The sequence below is a fragment of the Leptidea sinapis genome, chromosome 47, assembly GCF_905404315.1.
Source record: "Leptidea sinapis chromosome 47, ilLepSina1.1, whole genome shotgun sequence".
Taxonomy (NCBI): domain Eukaryota; kingdom Metazoa; phylum Arthropoda; class Insecta; order Lepidoptera; family Pieridae; genus Leptidea; species Leptidea sinapis.
In genome coordinates this window covers 7,809,978-7,823,603 of record NC_066311.1, presented here as the reverse complement: position 1 = coordinate 7,823,603, position 13,626 = coordinate 7,809,978, and the positions used below count along the sequence as shown (strand labels likewise).

At 36.6% G+C, this 13,626-nt stretch overlaps 1 protein-coding gene across 1 annotated transcript; it reads left to right on the top strand.

Annotated features, from left to right (window-relative positions):
* The first annotated feature begins 3,137 nt into the window (after positions 1-3,137).
* LOC126978095 (host cell factor 1-like) lies at positions 3,138-7,069 on the top strand. The gene has a single exon (XM_050826816.1). The coding sequence runs from the start codon at positions 3,236-3,238 to the stop codon at positions 5,708-5,710; it is 2,475 nt and encodes an 824-aa protein (XP_050682773.1). The 5' UTR covers positions 3,138-3,235; the 3' UTR covers positions 5,711-7,069.
* Positions 7,070-13,626: the final 6,557 nt, after the last annotated feature.

Genomic DNA, 13,626 nt, shown 5'->3' with positions numbered 1-13,626 from the left:
TGTTCGGGAGGCTGGAAGCTGTCGAACCTACGCACGAGACGAGTCGTGATAACCCTAGAGATAAAGTTCTTCAAAAGCATTTTAGCGCATTTTTGAAGAACAGCACCACTATACTTCTGTGCCATGCTTACGGCGTTAAAGAATGGACAAGAAATGTTAAAGATGAGAGAATAAGGTCCAATTTTTGTTTTGTGAGGAATTGTACCTCACAATACCTTGTAACAAAATGTGAAATAAAATAAAATTAAGCGATTAGCTTTAATAAATAAGCTAGTATAAAGTTTAAAAAGTTGTTAAAAATGTAAGTACGATGTCTTCGTACATATGGTATGTCGTGGCGAGCGCAAACGTGACGTGCCTTCTCTGATGTTTAGAGTTTAAACGCACAGCTGTGGAATAGATGCACAACTCCGACTCCCCGCTACCCTCCGCACAAACAGCGATACTAAGTAATAAAAACGCAAATGCCATTTCCACCTCACTATTTTTATTTATACTAAGAAGAAAAGACGAATCTACACAGATGTGTCTTTTTTTCTTAGTATAATGGTATGATCCATAGTTATTTTTTTCATTCTAGGATCAATTTAATATTCTGTATGAGAATAAGACGTATCTAAGTAAATGCGTTTTTACACCGTGCGTCGTAGTGATGCACCATGATAATGCAAATGTGCTCTATTTCACAGTGATTTTAACGGACTTTTTGTTGTTGTAACAGAAAAAATAAACCAGTACATGCGGCTACTAAATTTTTGGAATAATTGTAGATGCGTCTTTTTGAAGTGAAATCTTCCTTAGAATCGTTGTGATCTTAAAGTCGATGAAACGAAAAAGTGAGACGAAAAAGAGACAGACACATAAACTCATAAGATTTCGTGGAGCAAATATGATAGGAAGCATTATACAGTGTTTTATTATTGTACCAGGCAATCATAGTTGAATAAGAGACTGTCTTATGTATGACGCAAGTATACCTTAATATATTCTGACTTCATGCACATGACGTATTACTGTATAGATACCAGGTCAACATAAATATGGTAGCTGGTAAGGTATGGTGATAGTAATGTCTTTTATAGCGGTTATAATCATGCGTCATCCTAGCAACATGTACCAGGACTATAAGGGCAGCTTAGAGGTCATGCTCAATGCACATCTTAAAATTATTATACAAGGGCTGACCCGGCAAACGTTGCTTTGCGTTGCTTTTTTATAAATTAAGTGCCCGCACCCGTCCGTTGTATGAATACCTATGTAATGAAATGACATTGACTGAATAGGGTATATGGATGATTTTCAAATATACTTTAATTTGATATTTTATATCCTAAACGTTATCAAACACATCAAAACGGGGTATTGCCGGGTCAGCACTTGTCTTGTGTAATCAAATTGTCACAATTCTGGTGAATTGTATTAACTAATTTAATTACGTTATGTTATTTATAAAGCAAAAGCTAAGTTAAAAGTATTTTCTGGTGTCAAAAACACTTCAAAAGGTGGACCAGATAAAGTATTTTTCTAGTCCCAAGAGACTCAACTATCCGAGCAAAGTGGTGTAAACAGTAACCATTTGACCAAGTGCACGCAGAGCTGCTCGAATTGTCGGGGACGCAGTGCTCTGTGAAGAGCTAGATAACTTGGGGTTGCGTAGGGACGTCGCCTCATTGTGTTTTATACCGCATCAATCACGGGGAGTGTTCCGAAGAACTGTTTGATTGTGGCACATTCGTGTGGCGTACTTCCACAGTGCGGCTTTCAAGGAACTTTCTTCCAGGTACCGGCAACGCTCTGGTATTGCAGAAGAAGAAGATCACTTAACATCAGATCACCAATACGCTCGTTTGTCCTCTCTTCGAAGAGAGAGAGAAAAAAGAGATAAAGTATCTCCAACAACTAGCTTATATTGTTGTGGTTTACCAATTTTGAAGTGAGTTTAATGAGTATGAAATTTTTTATTTAGTTTATAATTGTATTGCTTATTACTTAAAAAATGTAAACTTAAAACAGAATCTTAACTATATAACTTATAACAGAAAAAAACTATGGATATAGTACTTAAGTAATTCGAATTAAATTATATTTTCGGAATTCATAGATTATATTTAGTTTCACAAATTAATGTGAGAAAATATGAATTATAAAACATTTAAAAATTAAATTTATTATCACATAATTACCTTGCAGCTTTCACTCTTTTAAATTCAGCATAAATAAAATCTGGGTTTGAAACACAAAAAACGCGTCATCAAATACATAGCATCATAAACGCGTCTATTTTTGGAAGATTATCTGATTGCCCTTTAAAAAATCACTTTTCTTAACTGTAAATATTAATTATACATTCAATTATAAAAAGCCAACATAAAATATGAGCTCTATTTTTTATGAACACAATATGGTAAGTTTAGAAATTTATATTTCTAGTAAGATTCAACTGCGCTTAGTCTAAGCCTAATTGAATAAAGTTTTATTATTATTATGATTTGGAGAGACTTATCTTGCCGATGGCCTGGTAGCGACGACCAGTAACTGGCTGCCTCCAGCATTTCTTGATTCTTTAGGACTTTGCGGATAAGAGATTCTCCAGCTCCACAAAAGGGTTCAGGGCCTATGAAGGGAGAATAGGCGCCATCCATAGCTATGTAATGTATATTAGTTTTGTAATTACGTAACGTAATTAAGACATGTGGATTAATATAAAAAAAAGATAGCAAAATGCGATAAGTCGCTCACACAATGCAATTATTCTCTTTCCAAAATTTATATTGGTTTCATTATCTTGAAGCCAAAATTTTTGAAGGTTTCACTTGAACTATCTCGTGTGAATAAAATTGTACATTGTCCGTTTTTTTCTTATGACGGCATTATAGATGCCGTAGAGAGACATATTTAATGGGTATTTTTAGTCTGTGTAATAACACTGCCAACAGGCATAGACAAAGTCTTGACATCCGACGCCGTTCTTTCTCCTTTTGTTAGGTTGCCATTGCTGTTGCTAACGCCATTTTTGTTGTACGCTTGAAGCTGCATAAGGTGATTTTTTATTACTCATAGGGCGAACGTGTGAGTGTGAAAGAGAAAGTTATATTGGATTGGCTTATGAAGCTTCTACTCAGGTTGAATATTTTCTACAAACCTTATTTACGACGTTTCTCATTGTCTATGCTATAGATACGCATCCCGAGCGATATATATTGTTGTAGCATTTACCGACAAATGTGTAGTAAAAATGAAGGAAAACGCTGTACTTAAGTGGCAAAAAGTGTACAATCCTAGTGGCCCCCAACCACGACCCCGACATGGACATCGCGCGGTCGCCATAAAAGATTTGATGATAGTTTTCGGCGGCGGAAACGAAGGGATCGTTCACGAGCTTCATGTCTTCAATACCACTACGAATCAATGGTTCGTACCCGTCACCAAGGGAGAAGTTCCTCCAGGATGTGCTGCATACGGCTTCGTTGTCGACGGAACGCGTCTGCTAGTTTTTGGCGGCATGGTAGAGTACGGCAAGTATTCTAATGACCTATATGAACTACAAGCTTCCAGATGGGAGTGGAAACATTTGAAACCTCTACCTCCTAAGCAGGGACTTCCGCCCTGTCCCAGGCTGGGTCATAGCTTCACACTGCTCAACGGTAAAGTATACTTGTTTGGTGGCTTAGCCAACAAGAGTGATGATCCAAAGAATAATATTCCAAGTTATCTTAACGACCTTTATACTCTCGAATTGTATCCGAATTCTTCTATGACAGTATGGGACATACCACTAACATATGGTCAGTCGCCTCCTCCCCGCGAATCCCACAGTGGAGTGGCCTACACTGACAAGAACACTGGCAAATCATCATTAATAATTTATGGAGGCATGAGTGGATCTCGCCTTGGTGACTTATGGGTACTAGACATAGAAAGCATGTCATGGACCAAACCTGAACTTGGAGGACCACCTCCTCTTCCTCGCTCTCTCCATACCGCTACTGTCATTGGTCAACATATGTATGTGTATGGGGGGTGGGTACCTCTTGTACCTGATGAGTCAAAATTGGCTACCCATGAGAAGGAGTGGAAATGTACTAATTCACTGGCTTCACTCAACCTGGAATCTATGACATGGGATAATATTGCTCTAGACAAATTTGAAGAATCAGTGCCCAGGGCAAGGGCGGGTCACAGTGCAGTGTCCATACAAACCCGACTTTACATTTGGTCTGGTCGAGATGGATACAGAAAAACATGGAATAATCAGATATGTTGCAAGGATCTGTGGTATCTAGAAGTTGGTGTACCCCCTCAGGCAGGTAAAGTTGCTCTTGTGAGAGCAGGAACAACATCATTGGAGCTGTGCTGGCCAGCTATGAATACAATTACAACTTATTTATTACAAGTACAGAAGTGTGGCAAAGTAACACCAGCTCGCTTCCCTGCAGCAGCAGAACCAGTAGCGGCAGCACCACCTGCTTCACCAGTTGCATCACAGCCAGATGCTGCTAAAGCTTTTGGTCTAAGTTTACCAGCTACTGTTGGACTACCACCAACTCCAGAGATCCGACCTATGACTGCCATTTCATCACCAGTTGTTGCGGCTGCTTCACACCAAAAAGTAATTTCAGGAACCATTAAAGTTCCTGCTCAATCAGCAACCGTTAAAGTTACTCCAGGTACACCAACAATCAAACAATCCTATCCTGGCAAAACTATTGTAAAGACACCTACTGCTGGATCATCACAACAAATTAAAGTGGCAGCTGTGACACCGCAGGGTGTTACAAGAATTGTCAGTGGTGTTGGCACACCTAGCTCAGTCCGAGTTTCAACCCCACAGTCAAATGCACAGATTGTTATTGGTTCAGGAGCAGGTGGCACTGGCACACCACGCTTCGTACAAGTGAAAAGTGGTGGTGGAATGCCTGTCAAGCTGGGAGCTGGAAACATGCCTGTCAAACTGGCTGGTAATGCTGTACCATTGAAGATTGGCGCAGCAAACATCCAGGGCAAGATAGCTAATAATGTGCAAAAAGTTACAAATACGAATGTTCCATTGAAACTGAGTGCTGGTAATGTTAAAATTGGTGCTGGCAATGTATTGGTTAAGAGTGCAGGAGGTGTCTCAAATATTCAAACTAAAGTGGCTGGTGGTGTTCCAGTAAAGCTTGGAGCTGGGAACTTGCCAGTTATTGGCAGCACAGGAGGAACAATACAGATAGCAAGTGGTGCACTTTCTGGACATCAAGTGAAGGCACCTGTGTACAAAATTGTGACGGGAAAACCAGATGGTACAGTAGTGACATCATCTGCGGCTGGCACTGCAACCACAACTGGTGCAACTGTTTTACGACAAGCCAGCGGAAATGCAGGCATCCCGGTTATTATTAAGAAGACACCTGGTGCTACAGCTCAGGGAGGCTCTGCACCTCAGTATGTTACATTAGTTAAGACATCAACAGGTATGACTGTGGCAACAGTTCCGAAGATGGCAATGATGCAGAACAGAGCAGTGTCAGCTGCGAGTGTCTCACAAGCGCAAGGACTTGCACCAGGAGCTACTATTGTAAAGTTAGTGTCGGCCAATACAATGGGTGGAAACAAGATAATAACACTGCCCTCAAATATGCTACAGCTAGGTAAGGCGGGAGTCGGTAACAAGCAGACCATAGTGATCACAAAAGCACAAGCTCAGAGTTCTCAGCCAGGTCAACAGTGAGCCATGTAGTTGTCAACTAGCATGTGATGAAAGCCTCCTGAGTGAGTCAAACAGTGTTGTGCTCCACACCCTCAAGGTGAAAGATTGTTGATGGAAAGTCTGTTTGTATCTCTAGTATCATAGGTATATTTTAACAGAAGAAACACTAGTGATTTTGATTCTATGTGTTATAGTGCAGTAATATAAACTATAAATCATATGAATTTTGTATGTTATAAAGGTCTAGACATTGTCCTTGCAAAGTTTTTACTGAAATATTTTATTTACATTTAATGTTATTTTTTTTATAAATTATCTATATTGTGATGAGTAATAATTATGATCTGGCAAACTCTTATGTTATATCTGGCTTAGAAACAGCTGACTTGTTTTAACCCATTTATAGCGCTGACATGATTGCTTAGTCACATGGCACACCAATAAGTTAACTTAATATAAACATTATTCGATGTTGGATGAAAATGTACATTACACACATGATTATTTCTAAATTCTTATTTATTGTTGGTGTCTGCCAAAGCATGAATGGTTTTATAATTGGCTACATCATCACATTATTTCACACTTTAATTTTGACAAGTTCAATGTTTGTTGGAGACGAGTGTTGTTGGTTTGTTTTGGGTCTTTGGTGAGTCTCATGTTAAATGTGGGGGCTCAATTTAAACTGGGCACTCCATTCATCTGAATGCAATGTTTTTCTCTCTGATGTATCAAAAGTTTTGATGACTATAAATGAGTGGGTGCACCTACACCCATTCTCATGTTAATGTTGATTATGATATAAATATTAAGAATATATTGTGTCAGAGGACATAGGTTTTAAATTATTTTATATAAATAGCATAATATTCTACTATAGGTTTGATTTACTTCATTAATAGCCAAACATGTAACAATTGATAGTCAACTAATTAGTTTGACAGATTAGGTTGGTTCACCCAATATTGCGAGTGCACATCTAAATCATTTGTTATCAATATAAACATTTAAAGAGTCTAGTACTCCTGTGGGGTTCCATATTAATATTAATGTATAATTATTTTGATTCCTGTGTAAAATAAGCAATTGACATAATATATTTTGAAGAATGCAGAATGTACTTTCATGTTGACAAAATCTTACGTGAGCTAGATGACTATGGGTCATATGAATTGGATTTTTTATTTTTCTATTAGAACAAGATGAGAGTATAATGTGCATAGACTAGAATAAGTATTTAGATGTATACAGTAAGGTGTAGCAGATAGATTAACTGAAGTGAGTGAGGAACTTAACTAATGTAAATATCATTAAGTAGATAATGTTATACTTTGTTCATATTATTATGTTCATTTGCTTGAATAAACGATTTGGATTAAATGTGAGTTTTGTTTTACCATGTTGCACTGTTACAGTAACAGTGAAAACCAGTGGGTCAAGTTTTGAGCTGAACTTCACAGGCTTGAAAACTCGTTGAGTAATGAAGTTGAACCATTATCTACTTGAGGGGCTTACTATTGCAGTGTTTTGGTTGCTTACAGCCACTCAGCTGACTATTGGGGATTGTATGATATTATTAAGCATTTTGATCAGAGCAAGGTAATAAAGGTATAGTAAAGACAACATAATATAAACTCTACATCTCCATAGCTTCACCTTTTATATGAGAAATAGTGACGAAATGAAGACGTTCACCTGATGGAGAAAACCCCTAAAATTGTAAGTAGGATAGCAATTGCGGTTGTCACTTTGCGACATAAAATTTAAATCTCAGTAGCCCAGTTATTTCACTAGCCACTTCGACTTTCAAAGTGAAACAATAATTATGCTTGTACACTACTGCTTCACAGCAGGAAAAGGTGCCGCAGTTGTAGCCGCTAGCTGCAAAAAACCTGATCGCCTCATTCGCATCTCTACATGCGAAGACGGAGGCTGTACCACTTACCACACGCTATCTATTCGTATTCTGTCTTAGTGAGGCAATCAATGGAGATTACTTGTGACTTTCGGAGCGGTATAGGTATGTGTCCCATGTTCGTACACCAGCTGTCGACAATTGGACGCAGGAAGACGCGGTGGAGCGCCGGAAGAGTCGAGAAGCGAACCTTCGTGTCTTACGGCCGTGAGTGAGGGTCGTAAGTTTCTTCCTTAGTTTGTGAATCTCGCTTGGATGCCATTTGATCATTGATGTTATAAAAGGGGTGATCACATACTTACACAATATTCGATAGGTACCGATTTTTATGTGCTGAATTAGTGAGTTTCACGAAAAACTTTCCCGAACAAAACAATTATAGTTGAGTGACCTTCATAATCGCTGCAGACTACTACTACATAATAGGTACCTACCATATAACTAAAAACCATTCGACTGGTTTGCATCATGCGCTGTCTCGTTTCCCGGTTAAAACGTAGATTGTAGAAGAATCTAAGAACCCGAATAATTAAAAGTGCGCACCAATTTACAAGGTAAATATTATTATTCATAATATAAATTTGGTTCATTCACTCAGGACGAGGGAATCCAAAAATTTATTTTGGCGGGAAAATAATTCCTTCGATGATTTGGTTTTCGCTATCATATTTGTATTAAAATAGTGATAAATTTGTATAAAAGTAATTAAAATGCTTATTAATTTAAAAAGAAGGTTAATATATAAAATATAAATGGATCAAGGTTGCTCAATTTAATGAGTTTAAACTTAAATGCACTTTTCTACCCAAATAACTTTTTCAGATTCGAGTGCTGACACCTGTAGCCTGTAGTCAGTACCACTAAGAATGTTTTAGAAGACAATGAATAGTTACTGGCACTTCTGTCAAGTGGCGCCTGGTTCTATAAGAGTGTTCCGCTAGATGTCTCTGTAATCAAAATAGGTTTGATTTTTGATTTATTTGACCTGATTCCTGCCGCCGTTTTCCACCTTCGCAGGACACGGTGTTTCCAGGACGATACGACATGGGTACTTTCAAAAAAAGCGCAAACACCTTTCTAAAAGCCCGGCAACGTTTCTCTAATTCCTTTTGTGTTGCAAGACAGTGGGGGCGGTGATCACTTAACACCAGTTTAAACACCTCTCTTCTATATCAAGAATTTAGATCCCTACCCACATACCAAGTCATTCATGAGAATCGGTTCAATCAAAGGTTCATTTTCAAAGTGAAAAGAAACCAAGCTATATATGACGAAGTGAACGATATTTTATCTGACATCGTGTACTGGTTTAGCGCTAATAACCTATTGTTAAATAGCAAGAAAACTAACTAACTACCGTACCAAATGTCAAAAATGTAAATGCAACTGTTTTGTTAAACGGAGAGGTGATAGAACCGGTGGAATCTGCTATATTTCTTGGCATAACTCTAGATTCCAAATTACAATGGGGCCCCCATATTGAAGGATTGGCGAACAGACTTAGTTCTGCAGCATACGCGGTTAAAAAAATTAGACAATTAACTGACATAGATACGGCGCGACTAGTATACTTTAGTTATTTCCATAGTATTATGTCCTATGGTATATTGCTATGGGGCAACGCTGCTGATATTAATACAATATTTGTGCTGCAGAAGAGGGCTATTCGCGCTATTTATAACCTAGGTCCTAGAGAATCATTGAGAGCAAAATTCAAAGAAATTAACATCTTAACTGTTGCTTCTCAATATATTCTTGATAATGTAATGTATGTTCATAGGCACACAAGTGAATTTGCCAGAAACTGTCATAACCATAATGTTAACACCAGGAACAGACATAAACTGATGATGCCTACTACTCGGCTAAGTCGAGTTAGTAAGTCTTTTGTGGGGCGATGTATAGGCTTTTACAACAAGATCCCAGAAAATGTTCAAAACAAAAGTATTACGTTATTCAAAATAATTGTTAAAAAACGTTTGTGTGGTAAAGGTTACTATAACATAAATAACTTTCTTAATGACACCACAGATTCGGAATGGAGTGACTGCCCTCAGTCTATTAAATAATGTTAATTTATGTTAATTGTACAATATTACTTTGTAAACATTTTTATTCGATGAAAAAAAAAGCCCGCTGAGTTTGTTGCGCCCATTCTTCTCAGGTCTGAGGCATTCATTTTGGAATGGATGGTAGTTTTAGTTTTAGTAGACTTTCAATAAGTGATGTCACATCCTATTTTGAATAAAAATATTTGAATTTGAATAACTGGATCTAATAGTAATAGAAGTAATATTATCACTATCAATTACCAAAAAAGTTCAGCTTTATTGTGTAAAATAGCTGTTAAGAGATTGTGAATACTTATGCGGTCATTTCTTCAATTTTCATTTGATTAAAAATAACTGAAATAATCACATTTCATTATGAAATTACAGATCATGTAAAGTAGTGATTTTTTATTCGTATTTAGCAAATTTAAAATTCCCGCTCATTCTTTTGCTCTGATTGGTCAACAGTAAAAAAGACGTTTTATAAATACATAACTAATTGAAATTTCTGTTACGTTTGTTTACTATTTTGGAAGCTGTTGTTTCGTTAATTAGGGGAAATAATGGGTTTCCTTCAAACTACAAACCGCATTTGGTCAGAGTGTCTTGTTAGTTTATTTAACATCACTCCGGGTACAACTTGTACACTCCCTCTAGAACACAAAGCCACAGTTGTGATGGTAACATTAATAGTTTTTGCGCTGCAGAAGAGATGTCTTGGTGAAGAATACCTAGTCTTGACATAAATACTGAAACAAAGAAAAAAAAATCTAATGAAAATAACATTTATTTCTTTTACAGCGTGTTAGTTTAATACATAAATATAAAACAACTTCATATAATAAATAATATAACTTATTCGAAGGCCAGTTTAGCCAGAATCAACAGACGCACGCACTCTTTCCATGAGAATATTCTTCACTGCCAATCGTACGGATTGTTTTAGGGACTCCAAATTATCATAAATCATAATCCAGTCGATTAAGATCGGGACTAGACGACGGCCAGTCTTCAGCCCCGATGAAGTCCAGAACGTTCGTTTCCAACCAAGACTGCATAGACCGAGCTTTATGACCCGGAACCGAGTCTTGCTGGAAGGACCATTCTTGGTTATTGAACATGGTGTTGTTAAGGGGCTTCACTACCTTCTCAAGAATGGTATCTTGATACACTTGTGCCGATGTTTTGATACATTTTTCACCAAAGTATGGCTCAGTCACTCCTTCATAGCTAATACCCCACTAAATCATCACTGAAGTCCGATAGTGCAGAGGATACCAAATGTATTCTGTGATTCCTCCCAGGCTACAAAAATATAATTAATACAACACCCGCTAAAACTAAACTGTTTCATATGAAGTAACTTATTATAGATAATGAAAAAAAAAGCAATTGTGTGGTTTTATGAAACCACGATGCAAGTGAAACTTTTTTTCACAAAATAACATAGGTATTTATGTCAGCATAGAAAAAAAAACAAATTTATATATTATGCTTTACATTTTCATAAAATAAAAAAATCTTTATCAAGTGTGTGGGGTTCGAGCTACTCTTCCACCCGAACGCAATTGCATCCAATATGGGAACTATAGGCGCCGCCCGACCGTCACGCGCCATGCAACACACAGACGAAAAAGTTTGAGACGATGTAATAAAAGTTTCACTTTAATAAATATTTGACTTATAATTATTTCTTCAAAAATTTTACTAAGGTTCAGCAACACAGACAAAGAAAGATGGTTATTCGGGTCAGAAGTGTATCCCGACTTAAATATTTATGTAATTTTACAATATTTCAGAAGGTTGGGAAACACGCCATGTTTAATATAATTATTAAAATCTAGATATTTTGTTGTGACGTGAATTATGGAATTTATTATTTTTACAGAAATGCCCCATTTATCGGCACTTTTTACATGTTACTTGAGATTTAAAAGTTTCTGCAGGCAGGGCCGGATTTAAACTTAATGTCGCCCCAGGGCACCGAAAAAAAATCCGTCCCAATACTGAAATTTTATATAAACGTATAGAAAATTTATTGAATTAGGCGTTACTTTGCGGAAATCCATAATTATACAAATGATTTAAGTTTTCTTTAGTGTTAATTCCGCCAATATTTGTTTTTAAAAAACAATTCGACACGTGTTTCGCCTGGCACGAGACTCATTCTCAGTCTCGTGCCAGATTTTGGCGAGACAACACGTCCTGAGGATGCCTCGTGTAGAGGCGAAACACGTGTCGAATTGTTTTTTAAAAACAAATATTGGCGGAATTAATGTATAGCTTATTGCTGCGAATTGGTCGATTAAACAGAATTAATTAATTATATTGACCAATCTTGATCACTAACAAAAATATTTTCACTTTCAAAATTTTGCCGCCCTAAAAAATTTGCCGCACTTGCCCCAACTGCCCCTAGTGTAAATCCACCGCTGTCTGCAGGGCTTATAAAAGTAAAATTGAAAATTTGTTAGTAACACTGTTTCAGAAGAAGTGACTCAGCAATGCTGGTAGAGGAGACAAGAGTATTTGTGATAGTTACTGGAATATCAGAATTATTTTCTCAAAAGCAGAACCAACTTTCTGCTCAGATTTAATTATTGTCTTTTTGGAGTTTACTCTTTAAGAATCGATCTTCATATAAGGCGCCCGGTATGAGAAAAATATGGAGAGTAAAATCTGCTTATCAAATGCCATAGCTACTTTTTTTTTATTATATTATTGAAATTGATTTATTATTATACTTTCATAAAGTTAAGTGAAAATTCTATAAATTATGGAAGAAAGTGGTAGTAAAAAATAATAGTGCTGAAAATCTGATAAGCAAGTGGGTACTAAGTATGTTACAATTGATACATTAATATGATATGTATTGTATATATAAACATGTGTGCTTTGTATTTATTAAATATTGAATTATCAATATAGTTGATACAAATTTATATGAGCTATGCACATAATTACATGTTTAATTTAATATGGAGAGTATACATAGCGCATTTCACGCCAAATAGACAATTTTAACCTAACCTATTATTTTATTTTCTAATTAATACGCTTTTATTAGGTTCTGCTGTATGTCTGTTTGTAACCGACTCCATTCGACTTGTTTATTGATAGATTATAATAAAAGTTGAAGTGTTTCACTCATCCACATTCCCAGTTAATAACATTCCAAGTCAACTTTATTTAATTTGATGCATTTTTTATTATTTGTCTGATATGCATTGACTTTGCAATAGAACAAGCATTTTTAAATAATATATAGTATTTTTAACATACTCGAGAAAAGATGCATCATGATTATATGTACATAAAATGATCTCTCACTATACAGTTCACTATATGACGCGACAGACTTTATTCTGTTCATAATAAATAAAATACTGTTTTTTATTATGTACGAGGGGCGGTCAAAAAGTTCGCGGAATGGCGGGGTTGGCGGGGGTGAGGTCGCTCCTCCAGGTAGCCGCTACTTGAGTAACTCATAATTACTATATATGCCAATTTCTAGCCTAATTGGGTCATTAGCTTTCGAGTTACAAACGAGTGAACAAGTAAATCGGGAACAAACTAGCCACTATGGAGAAAATTGAACATCGCGCCGTCGTAAAGTTCCTCACCAAACAAGGAAAAACGCCTCAACTAGCTCGTACTAGCTGACCCGACAGACGTTGTTCTGTATATAATAAATAAAATAATGTTTTTTTATAAATTTGTCAATAATATATCATAAAACCAAGAATTGCTTCGTAAAAATGCACCCTGTTGTTGTAATAAAATTGTTTCACAGCATAACTGTCAAACCGTTGCGTCAATAAATTCGACGGGGTACGCATCAAAGGAAAAACAAATTTGTTGTTTTTATTCAATTCCGAGCATTTTCCTATTTATTCACATTTTAAACCTTCCCTGTACTTCCACAAATAATTCAAGACTAAAATTAGCCAAATCGGTCCAGCCGTTCTCCA